The sequence below is a fragment of the Nomascus leucogenys genome, chromosome 18 (genome assembly GCF_006542625.1).
Source record: "Nomascus leucogenys isolate Asia chromosome 18, Asia_NLE_v1, whole genome shotgun sequence".
Taxonomy (NCBI): Eukaryota; Metazoa; Chordata; class Mammalia; order Primates; family Hylobatidae; genus Nomascus; species Nomascus leucogenys.
The window spans coordinates 99341510-99354229 of record NC_044398.1 but is presented as its reverse complement, the minus strand read 5'-3'; the positions used below and the strand labels follow the sequence as shown (position 1 = coordinate 99354229).

The following is a 12720-nucleotide window of genomic DNA, read 5'->3' as shown; positions in this document are numbered from 1 at the left end:
TATATTGTATAAGAAATACAATATATGTAAATCCATGAACAATCTTTGAAAATTCAATTCTAAGCTTTGATTCGACATTTTTGGTACTGGGACCAATCATTCATCAATCTGAAAGACTTAGCGAATGACTGTTCTGACTTGGGGGCAATCCAAGTTAAGTGAATTTAAAGTTAATCTTTAAAGAACAATCTGCATTTGAGAAATTATCCATCACCCCAATTTCTTGTAAGACAATATAGAGCCTGGGCTCAAGCTATCAAATACAAACAATTAAAATAAAAACTACTAAATGTTTGGAAAGGACATAAATGAGAAATCAACAGAAACGCAGGCTGATGCTGCATAAAACAAGATGAGTACACAAGAATACCGTAAGAATAAACAAGCGGGTAGAGGTGGATCACACAAGCGAGAAGAATGAGTGTCAGGTAGTGATGGCAGCACGAATGCAGTTTAGTGCTCAAAACTATGTCTACAAGATGCCAGGAAGGATTAGTATTAAAAACAGTGCGACAGGACTCAAGCGCCAGGCTGAACCACCAAGTGCATAATGGGACGCAGCAGCTGCAGTCTCACTCACTTGCGCACTCACACGGCTACAGAAGACTGAGGTGTGGGCCACTGTGTGGCCAGTTCACTACCACTAGGACAGGTCCCCCACAAGTCCCAAATCTAATCTTAATTCAATACATTGAGCATTTTGTCTGTTGTATTTCACTAACCACACACATACAGCAAATTTTAAAGCATACAACTTCAGTGCATGCACATCTCAAGATGAGCCAATTTTTTGTGTTTGGTTGATGAGGAACATGACAGATTCACTGGATTAATGAAGGTTTCTTGCTGGGACTAATTTATTTGGCACTAACTCAATTAATAAATTATGTCAGAATTTAACACTCTGACAGGGAACAGGCAGATTAATATTTTTCTTTAAATATGTATTTTTTTTTTCCCCTGAATGAACTATAGCAATATTCTGGCCATTCACTATTTTGTAAATATCCTAAAATCCTGTATGGAGAAGAACTTCCGTGTGCAGGAGGGTATGGTCATCACTGGCAAGAAGGAATTAAAGTACAGAAACTATACACCAATTCAGTGGCAACCAAAACAATACACAAAAAAGACATTCCTTCAATCCCCAATACTTCCCTTTTATAAGTAAAACTCCGAATTGAGTGCTCCATTCATGATACAATCAAACACGCGGCACTATGGCCAACTAGAAGGGACCATTCAAGATATTCTGAAATGAAACTCCCACCATCATCACAGGTGAGTCTAGATGGTTTTAAAATCCTGGAGAAATCCTTTGCTTTTATTTAAGGACAGCAAGCCCAGCAACACCCAGGAAACAAGAACCATAAACCCATCTTTTCCCACCGAGGAAAGTGACACAGAGGGAGGCACTGGTGGTGGAATGGCAGCCCATGCAGTGGCTGGGAAACTGAGGCTCTACCTGTATGATTGACTCCCACCCTGGAAAATACCAGTATCAGAACCAGGGAGGCATGTCAACAGACTCCTTGTCTGCCCCAAAACTGCTGGAGAAATGGACAATTTAGCCTGTTCATGTTTAAGAAGGGGAGGAAGAGGGGCCCGTGGCTTCACTTTATTACTGTTCTGAGAGAGGAAGACAGCACACAGAAAAGGGAGTAGTCACCCTCAACTAGTAAAATCAGCTAAAGCAACCCTGGCAGTCAATGAGTAATAGATGTTATTGCCAGAGTGCCCCTACCTTCTTACCTAGTCCACACTTTGTTCTCCCTGGAAACACATAAAGATTTAGAAATTCACTTTTCAACTTAAGCGCCTAGATGACATTTTGCCTGGTGTGAAGGAAGCAGCTTGATGAATATGGAATTGCAAAGGAGAAATACTTCACATAATCCAGTGATAACGCATTTCAGGGTTGCTAAAGTTAGTACAATGTAACTGCACGGTTTATCTGTAAGGGTAATTTAATATATGGACTAAGTTTTCAAATGCAGATTGTTTTAAGTACCGTATCAGTACATATTACTGGGATATCTATAGATAATATTTATATTATCTATAGATACTAACTGGGAAAGCCAAAGAACAGTTTTTCCAACATGAGTTACTTTCAAATTTGCAAAGTATGAAAACAAGTGAAAATGTAACCATACGCTTGCTTACATATTAGGGTTTCACTTGTTTAAATGATCTGTAGGATTTTTTATTGTTCTAAGTGCCCAGTTTAGGACTACAAGTGCCCAGACAATTATTCATAAGAACACTTGCAGTGTTCATAAACAGTCAAAGTTGAAAATAAAAACATAAGCAGTTTAAGTATTTGTTACAGAATCAGGCCACTGCTTTCTTAGGATTCTAACATGCTAACCTACTCAGATACGCTGTTAGAGAGCATGCCTGTGATCAGCCAAGGATCGCTACGCCTACACTTTAAAAATTATCACTAATAAAATGGAACTCCTTTATTTGCATTTCCACTCTTAAAAATACATTACTTTTGTTTAGTAAAAATAAAGTTCTATACAGAAATAAAATTAGACGTTTCAGAACTTTCAAGATAATCCTGTGTTTACATGCCATCAGTGACTCTTTGATCCTACCAGTTCCATTTAACTTTAATTGCTCTCAATGTAAAAGACCAAAATCTGTGCAAATCAGCAAAGGCAGGGTACCAACGGACCCAGGAACAGGCCCCACAACACTTTACAGACAGTGGTAAACAATCTACCTTGCTTCTAGACCAAAACTGTGTTGGGCAACGTAGCAGGCGTGGCATTTTTCTGGGTATAGTTAATATTAACCTTTCTCTTAAGATATCATTAACTTTATTTTCCTTGGCACAAATGGTTTTTAAAGTGCATTCCTATTCATTATTTCATCATTGAGGACTTGACAAAATTAGGCTTCGAAGGAATACGCTATTGTCTGTATCACAGACAAGGCTAAGCTTAATACATTAATACATCATGGGGTCTGCTGAAGGTCATGGGGCTAAAAGCATAAAAGAAGTGGCCAGAACTTCCAAAAGAGCAGCAAGTCACTATGGGAGAGATCCCATTAGATAGGGGCTATGGTATCATTTTAAACTTGATCATAAAATATTTCTATTGATAAAGGGGAAGTTGAGATGGAAATCAGACTCTGAATGTTAAACTATTTTCAGCAGGACAATTGCACACGCTGCACTTCCAGCAGGGATGCAGTTTAGGGTCTGTCCTTCCCCCTTGCACCAGTGTTTCACTACATTGAACAGTATTAGGAATAAGCAGGCCAGGCTTATTCCTAATAGAAAAGGCTTAGGAACCTTTTTTTGAGACATTTTTGTGTCAAAAGGATTTTTTTAAAAACATTTTGATGGGAGTTATTACTTATCTTGAATATGGATTTTTTTTAAAACATTAAAGAATTAAAACACATAACCATAAAATTCCAAAATTTTTAGGCCTGTGAACAAATAACAAAAAGCGTTCTGTCTTCTTTGAAGTATAGGACATAATTACTACGACCAAACAAGAGTGAAATAATAAAAAACGCCAAACCCCAGTGTTGACACTTAATATTTGAACCTAAAGACAAAGAACAGGCACAAAGCTCTATCTCGGCCACAGAGAATCCAGCTGCTGGCTCATAAAATGGAGGCAACGTCACAGTTTGAGCAAGATTCCTGCCCTGTGCCTCCACGCATGGTGCGCTCACACTGTAGCTGCACACGGACACTTACACGCTGCGGTACAGATAAGCTGACTTCTCAAACAACCCCAAAACTACGCAAGCTGTATTTTGTGGGAAACCACAACAAAAAATACTATTTTCACTCTGCATCTATTTTAAGACAGGAGATCTATTCTTTAGCCATCTTCCTATTCCAAAAGAATGGCAAGTATTTCTTAAGCAGATCCACTACTCACAAAACTCTGAAATGGCCATCTCATAATAGGAGGGTGATTCTTGAACTCAGTTAAAACACCAGATCTCATTTTGTATCGTGCTGCTAGTGTAAAATTTAAAAATAAAGATCATGGATCCTTTTCCCCTGCCTTAAAGGAAGTAGCACTCGTGCAAGTCTTTCCATGAGACTGATCAGGCCAAATTACCCAGCAAATATTTGCAGGCAGAATAGTAAAATCCACATTTTCTACCCTATGAACATCTTGAAAAAGGCAGGCCAACCTTTATCAGAGTTACTCTCAACTTCAGACGCTTGTTTCTAGGGCTGCGTTTTAGAACAGGCATGGCTGAAGAAATAATGTACCTAATCCAAGTAGTATGGCAAGACTTGGCTCTGAGGTTACAGTTTTTACATTGTAAAAGTATGCTTTATAACTAACTAAGAGGCCATGGGCCTAAGTGACTAACAAGACACTGAAACCGAGCCACTTTCTTTTTTTTTTTTTTCAAATAGAGATGAGGTCTCGCTATGTTGCCAAGGCTGATAACGTAACTCCTGGGCTCAAGCGATCCTCCCACCTCAGCCTCCCAAAGTGCTGGGATTACAGGCATGAGCCACCACACCCGGCCTGAAATTCGGCCACTTTTTATTGGAACTTCAGGAAAGAAATAATGTACACAGACTATAACCAGATGAACGTGCCTTGCCCTAAGACATAATGCAGGATGCTGCTTGACGCTTACCTATTCTGATAGCTGTAGTAGGCAGCATCGCGAGGAATGGTACACAGCTGCTTCCCATAGCAGCACAAAGTCTGTGGGGAAAACTCATACTGCAAAAATAAAGGAGAAATACTTTTATATAAAAATACATTCCATTTACTGTCCTATAATGTTCTAGTCTACTATACAGACTAGCAAATTATTTCTGTTAGTATATTAGATAGTTTTCTAACAATTTTAGTAGCTTTAAACACATTTTGGGATAGCATGTGATAGAACTGGCTCTAAGAGACATTTACTACAGAAAGGTACCACAGGCAGAGAGGGGCAGCCAGAAACGCTTCCCCATGGCCTCCCTCAGTAAGCGCCTGTACACCCAGCTCTGATCACCCATCACATCACTTCAGGCATCAACTGTGTCACCAGACAGCAGACTGCACATACGCACTCCCAGTACACCGGCATGGTCTCATATTAGTATAACATCCCTGTGGCTGGATTAACCAGGAAAATTCACTTTCCAGAAAAACTTAAAACTGTACCTTGCGTCCACAGCAATATCCAAGGGACTGCATGACAGGGTCAATTTCCTGCTCAAAGACCTCTGCAAGCTTACTACAAAACTTATAGACTCGTGATGTCTTGCGATTATAGAGCCAGGCATTGTTGAACATGAGCCAGACGTCATCCACGTACTGCCAGGGCTCTTGGTATTGCCCTGTGTCCAGCTTCCGCTTGATGGTGGAGAGGTCCATCGGATTCTTTACAATGTCAAAATAGTCCTTAAAAAAATAATGGTCTCAGTATAGGGAATCCCCCAATATCCAAATGCCAGTCTTATCTGGCAGCTTTGTTTTAAAATAATAGAAACAGAAAGTACCAAAATAACTTCCATTCCCAACAGTAAGAAATGGGAAATGAAAAGAAAATAACCTCTGACGCAACTGATTTTACTCACTAAAAGTGTAATTAGTATTTTCAGGTATGATCACATTATAATACTTCAAAGGCAAAGTAAAGAAAAATTGTTAAAAGATACTTCTAACAAAAAATTTTAAAAATAGATCTTTAATCCACTGAATTAAAATAGTGAACAAGTTTATCAAACAGTGTGTATTTCTAGATATTCACTCTTGATCCTAGAAGGCAAAACAAAATTCCAAGACAAATATAAACACAAAGCTAGTAATGACTGCTACATAGAATCGGCTGGGACCCCATGGCCTTTGCAAGGCTATCCAGGAATATAGAAGAGAGAAGCCCAAATATTTTTTTACAGTTCATGTTCACAAATTCTTTCAGACAGAAGTGACACAAGGCCCCAAATATAAAGTGAAGTCTCAGGGGCATGTGCTTCCCTTGCTTCAGTGCAACCCTCCAAGGACCAGGGCTTCATGAACAGGTGAAATCAAACAAAATTAACACTTTCATTGATAACTGTTAACAGGCAACAGTTTTTTATATTAGAACCATCTTCAAGGCAGTGGGATTATTTTATCTAATTTCAAGAGATAAAACAATGGACAGTCAGAAGTCACACTGGCAAAGTTATAATCTATTTTTATGAATTAACTTACTGGAATTCCGAGGAGCTGGGGATCTACAGGCTGCCGGAAAGGTAATGACTCTGGGTCCTGTCGATACAGTGCTTCTAGGGTTGGCATGAGGGCCTGGCGTAATTCCTCTGGTTTAAAGACTGCAGAGAAAACATCAAGAAAAGACACTTTGTAAAAGGTGCTCAGATCCCTCCTACCTCACATTTAGAACGGAATCCTGGCTGCTGTGATGTCCCAGCCACGATGTTCCTAAGGCACTCAAGGGGCTGTCGTCCATCACCGTTAAGGACTAAAGCTTCTGAAAATGCACTAGTGTCAGAACTGCGTTCAGCTTGTGAGGCAAAATACAACACTGAGAAGTTTGCTTCTTCCATGAAAGGTTTCCAACAGTAAAAACTTGCTGAAAAAGAAAGCAAAGCTAACTCCCAAATCTGTCTCATTCATCAAACTGGGTGGCAAATAAAGCCATTTCAGGCTGGGCCTGGTGGCTCACACATGTAATCCCAGCACTTTGGGAGACTGATGCGGGTGGATCACCAGAGGTCAGGAGTTCAGGACCAGCCTGACCAACGTAGTGAAACCTCGTCTCTACTAAACACAAAATTAGCCTGGTGTGTGTCGGGGTGCCTATAAGCCCCGCTACTTGAGAGGCTGAGACAGGAAAATCGCTTGACCCGGGGAGATGGAGGCTGTAGTGAGCCAAGACTGCACTCCACTGCACTCCAGCCTGGGCAACAAGAGCAAAACTCTGTCTCAAAAAAAAAAAAAAAAAAAAAAAGAAAGAAAAAAAAAAAAGGACCATTTCATTGGAAGGGACCTTAAAAGATCCTCTGAGGAAAGTTTTTTTAATCCTTGGCTAAATTAAATTCAGGCCACTGGAGACAAACGGTTTTGAATCTCATAAACAGTAATAGAGCTACAAAATAAAGCATTTTTATAAAAAGTTCCATATTGCTTACTCCCACGTTTACTAATGCCAATTTCTCCAACCCCTCAGCCACCTTACTGCCTACTACACTTTCTGTTGTCACTAATACAAACATAAAATACTGGTTGCCAAATACATTCAAGATGGTACATTCATACAAACCCTCAACGAGTATGGCAACAGGTGCCGGGGAAGCTGTTCGGTGTGGGAGGCCGGCCAGTCAGCAGTCAGCGTGTCATGACCCCACCTGGCTTATGTTCACTCACACAGAGAAGAAATTGGAGGCAAAGATGTCTTAGGCATTCTGATGCCTTAGCTTGTAAGTGATACATATTTTTTTCCTTGTGTTCTTTAATTTTTAATTTAATTATTATTTTTGAGACAAGGTCTCACTCTGTTGCTCAGGTTGGGGGACACTGGCATCATCTCGGCACGCTGCAGCTTCAACCTCCCAGGCTCAAGCCATCCTCCTGCCTCAGCCTCAGGAGTAAGTACGACTACAGGTGTGTGCTACCATGCCTGACTCATTTTTAAATTTTCTGTGGAGATGAAGTCTCACTACGTTGTCCAAGCTGGTCTCAAACTCCTGAGCTCAAGCGTTCCCCCTGCCTCAGCCTTCCAAAGTGCTGAGATTACGGGCACTAAGCTATCGTGCCCAGGTTTTTTTTTTTTTTTTTTTTTTGAGACAGTCTTGCTCTGTCACCCAGGCTGGAGTGCAGTGGTACGATCGCGGCTCACAGCAACCTCTGCCTCCTGGGTTCAAGCGATTCTCCTGCCTCGGCCTCCCGAGTAGCTGGAATTACAGGTGCCCACCACCACGCCCAGCTGATTTTTGTATTTTTAGTAGAGATGGGATTTCATCATGTTGGCCAGGCTGGTCTCGAACTCCTAACCTCAAATGATCCACCCGCCCTGGCCTTCCAAAGTGTTGGGATCACAGGCATGAGCCACTGTGCCCAGCCATCATGCCCATCTCATTTTATATTTTTAGAGACAGAGTCTTGCTCCATCACCTAGGCTGGAGGGCAATGTGGTGGCGCCATCATAGGCACTGCAGCCACAAACTCCTGGGTTCAAGTGATCTTGTGGTATCACTATGTTGCCCAGGCTGGTATTGAACTCTCGGCCTCAAGTGATTCTCCTGCCTCAGCCTCTCAAAGCAATAACTTTATAGGTGTGAGCCACTGGGCCTGGTCTGTTTTTTGTATATTGAAAAGATTTTTTTTTTTTTTTTGAGACGGAGTTTCGCTCTTGTTGCCTAGGCTGGAATGCAATGGTGTGATCTTGGCTCACTGCAATCTCCGCCTCCCGGGTTCAAGCGATTCTCCTGCCTCAGCCTTCCCAGTAGTTCGGATTACAGGCATGCACCACCACACCCAGCTAATTTTGTATTTTTAGTAGAGACTGGGTTTATCCATGTTGGCCAGGCTGGTCTCGAACTCCTGACCTCAGCTGATGTGATCTGCTCGCCTCAGCCTCCCAAAGTGCTGGGATTACAGGTGTGAGCCACCATGCCCAGCTGAAAAGATTTCTTACAACAGATAAGCGGTAAACTGTAATTTGAAAATCAGATTAAAATATGGTAAACATTTAAAGTTCCAGTTGGGAAGTGGCAAGCATCAGGTACATGGACCTGCCATCAATTTTGTGTGGGGTGGGGATGGTCTAACTTGACAGATTCTGAAAAGCGCCATCTGATTCCTAACTGGTGAAGGACAAAAGTTAAAAGTTGGAAGGAAAAACGCATGTGTTTAACAGGCTCACTTTAGAGATGAAAAAGGCACACCAAGAACATGCCTCAGGGCTCATTCTCATCAGAGCCCAGGATCCAGACTCTTGACCAACCTCCGCAGACACTGCCTCCTCTCCAGGGCACCTGGCTGCTTCAGACCTCAGACAGCGGCCTGAGGTCTGGGCAGCCAGGTAAAAACCCCGATGCAGCACTCCCCATGCACACACTCCCCAGCACTTGAAGGTGCAAAGGCCTGGTCTAGGGTGCAGATGTGCCCTTTAGAAGCATCAGAAACACACATCCTTGCTTCCCACTAACTCCTTTCTACTGTTTTATGCAGAGACGAAGCAGCATTTGGTAGTCTTTGAATAACTCTTTATGAGAAAACAATTATGTAACGAACAGCCTTTTGATTTCTCTAAATGAGGGGCTGGCAAATTATGACCAAGAGGCCAAATGTGGCCAGCTGCTTGCTTTTCTGTATGGCCCAAGAGCTAACAATGGATTTCACATTCTTTAATGTTTGGCAGAAAAAAAAGAAAAGAATACCATTTCATGACATGTGAAAATCACACAAAATTCAAGTGTTAGTCTCCAAAAATACAGCTTTATTGGCACATAGCTATGCTCATTCGTTTATACAGGATCTGTGGCTGCCTCCGCGCCACAGTGGCAGCACTGAGGAGCGGTAACAGAGGCCTCAGGATGCACAAAGCCCACAGGGTGGACCACTGGGCCTCTCCACGGAGAAGGCCTGCAGACCCTGTCACCGCCCCAGCGGTAATTGGGAGTGACAGGGCCTGAAACAAGTGTCACTTTGGTTAATCATTTATTCATTCATTAAATAACTATTCAAATTCCGTGCTGAGGAGAGCATTTTCTTTTTTTTTTTTTTGAGACGGAGTCTCGCTCTGTCACCCAGGCTGGAGTGCAGTGGTGCAATCTCGGCCCCCAAAGTGCTGGGATCATAGGCGTGAGCCACCGTGCCCTGCCGAGGAGAGCATTTTCAAACTCCTGTCTTCACCAGCACCTTTCTGTAAGAAGATCCCATATGCGCAGAAGTGAAGACAAGAGTGTATGTGAACCGCGCCGCTCCCCTCCTCTGGCCCGAGGACCTGCTCCACGCAGCAGGGCTGTGCAGCGTACCAGCATCTCCCAAAAACGCGGCTCTCAAGCCCTTGGAGGCTGCTGTCTCATATCGCAGTCCCCAGCCCCTGTGACTACTGAAATTTCACCAAATGAATAATATCACAAAAAAATAAAAAATTCAGTTCCTGGGTCACCCTGGTCACATTTTTTTTTTTTTTTTTTTTTTCAGACGGAGTCTCGCTTTGTCGCCCAGGCTGGAGTGCAGTGGCGTGATCTCGGCTCACTGCAAGCTCCGCCTCCCGGGTTCACGCCATTCTCCTGCCTCAGCCTCCCGAGTAGCTGGGACTACAGGCGCCTGCCACCATGGCCAGCTAATTTTTTGTATTTTTAGTAGAGATGGGGTTTCACCATATTAGCCAGGATGATCTCGATCTCCTGACCTCGTGATCCGCATGTCTTGGCTTCCCAAAGTGCTGGAATTATAGGCGTGAGCCACCACGCCTGGCCACCCTGGTCACATTTTAGGTGCTCAAGTTATAGCACTGCCCTAGGCCCTTCTATGTGCTGTAAGATGAAAATTATTTCACCAAAACTGAAACCAATTTTTTTTTTTTTTTGAGACAAGGTCTTCTGCAGTGCAGTAATCACAGCCCACTGCATGCAAACTTGACCTCCTAGGCTCAAGCAACCCTCCTAATTCAGCCTCATGAGTAGTGAGGACTATAAGCATGCACCACCATAACCAGCTACTTGTTTATTTTTTTTCTATAGAGACAGGGTCTCACCATGTTGCCCAGGCTGGTCTTGAACTCTGGGCCTCAAGTGATCTTCCCACCCCAGCCTCCAAAAGTGCTGGAATTGCAGGTGTGAACCCCAAAGCCCAGCTTGAAACAATTTTGTTTTGAGACGAAGTTTCTCTCTTGTTGCCCAGGCTGGAGTGCAATGGCACAATCTCAGCTCACTGCAACCTCCACCGCCTCCCGGGTTCAAGTGATTCTTCTGCCTCAGCCTCCTGAGTAGCTGGGATTACAGGCATGAGCCACCAGGTCTGATTAACTTTTGTATTTTTAGTAGAGATGGGGTTTCGCGATGTTGGCCAGGCTGGTCTGGAACTCCTGACCTCAGGTGATCCACCCACCTCAGCCTCCCAAAGTCTTGGGATTACAGATGTGAGCCACTGCGCCCGGCCTGAAACAATTTTTATAACACTAAATTATCATTTGCCTTTTGCACTATGTTGGACATCTGCACAGATGGGAAAAAAGCAATCTTTTTTTTTTTTTTTAAGAAGGAGTCTCACTCTGTTGCCCAGGCTGGAGTGCAGTGGTGTAATCTCAGCTCACTGCAACCTCCACTTCCTGGGTTCAAGTGATTCTCCTGCCTCAGCCTCCCGAGTAGCTGGGACTACAGGCACATGCTGCCACACCCGGCTAAAAAGCAAAAACAAAGGAAAAGAAAGCCAACATCACCAAACTCTACTGTTATCACACAATGCTGCTGCTGTACAGTCACAAGAAAAAAAATACCAGCCATGCTTAAGAAAGTTTGTTTAAATTTTTCTTTTTTTTGGGTAGAGATGGGTTCTTGCTATGTTACCCAGGCTGGCTTGAACTCCTGGCCTCAAGTATTCCTCCTGCCTTAGCCTCCCAAAGTCCTTGGATTATAGGCATGAGCCACTGCTCCCTGCCAAGAAAAAATATTCTTTATTTTTGAGACAGGGTCTCACTCTCTCATCCAGGCTAGAATGCACTGGCACAATCACGGTTCACTAAAGCCTCAACCCCCTGGGCTCAAGCAATCCTCCCACCTCAGCTTCCTGAGCCACTGGGACCACAGGTGCACCACCACACCTGGCTAATTTTTAAATTGTTTTGTAGAGACAGGGTCTCACTACGTTGCCCAAGCTGGTCTTGAACTCCTGGCCATAAGTGATCCTCCTGTGTTCTCCTCCCAAAGTGCTGGGATTATAGGTGGGAGCCTCTGTGCCCACTTATTTCTTAATTTATTTATTTATTTTTGAGATAGGGCCTTGCTCTGTTGTCCAGGCTGGAGTCCAACAGTGGCATCACAGCTTGCTGGAGCCTTGGACCCCTGTGCTCAAGTGATCCTGCTGCCTCAGCCTCCTAAGTAGCCAGGACTACAGGCATGCACCACCACACTTGGCTAATGTTTAATTTTTTTGTAGAGACAGGGTCTTACTATGTTGCCCAGGCTGGTCTTGAACTCCTGGCTTCAAGTGATCCTCCCACTTTGGCCTTCCAAAGTGCTGAGATTACAGATATGAGCCACCACACCTGGCTGAAAAAATATTCTTGATGAGGTAGTAAAAAGTATTCCTTGTATTAAATCTTAAGCCTTTGGTACATGTTTTTTTTTTTTTTTTTTTTTTTTGAGATGACGTCTCGCTCTGTCTCCCAGGCTGGAGTGCAATATCTCCGCTCACTACAAGCTCCGCCTCCTGGGTTCACACCATTCTCCTGCCTCCGCCTCCCGAGCAGCTGGGACGACAGGCGCCCGCCACCACGCCCGGATAATTTTTTGTATTTTGTTTAGTAGAGACGGGGTTTCACCGTATCAGCCAGGATGGTCTCGATCTGCTGACCTCATGATCCGCCTGCCTTGGCCTCCGAAAGCGCTGGGATTACAGGCATGAGCCACCGCGTCTGGCCTCCTGGTACATGTCTTTTATTCTGTGTGATGAAACTTTCTGTGTATCTCATCACACAGAATAAAAGATGTGTGCTGTATATGCACAGTGGCCACATTAGGAGGCAGTACTTGTGCAAGTGTTGGAATTTACA

The 12720-nt window shown here is 43.4% G+C and overlaps 1 protein-coding gene across 2 annotated transcripts in view; it reads right to left on the bottom strand.

The window, feature by feature from the left end:
- The window catches only part of CREBBP (CREB binding protein), a 156463-nt gene that overhangs the window by 27997 nt on the left and 115746 nt on the right, over positions 1–12720 (bottom strand). For both annotated transcript variants that reach the window (XM_003269219.4, XM_012497415.2), the window contains 3 exons: positions 6192–6310; positions 5157–5396; positions 4636–4724 (listed from right to left, as the gene is read on the bottom strand). In XM_003269219.4, coding sequence (XP_003269267.1) covers positions 4636–4724; positions 5157–5396; positions 6192–6310 — 448 coding nt within the window. The remainder of the gene's footprint in view (positions 1–4635; positions 4725–5156; positions 5397–6191; positions 6311–12720) is intronic.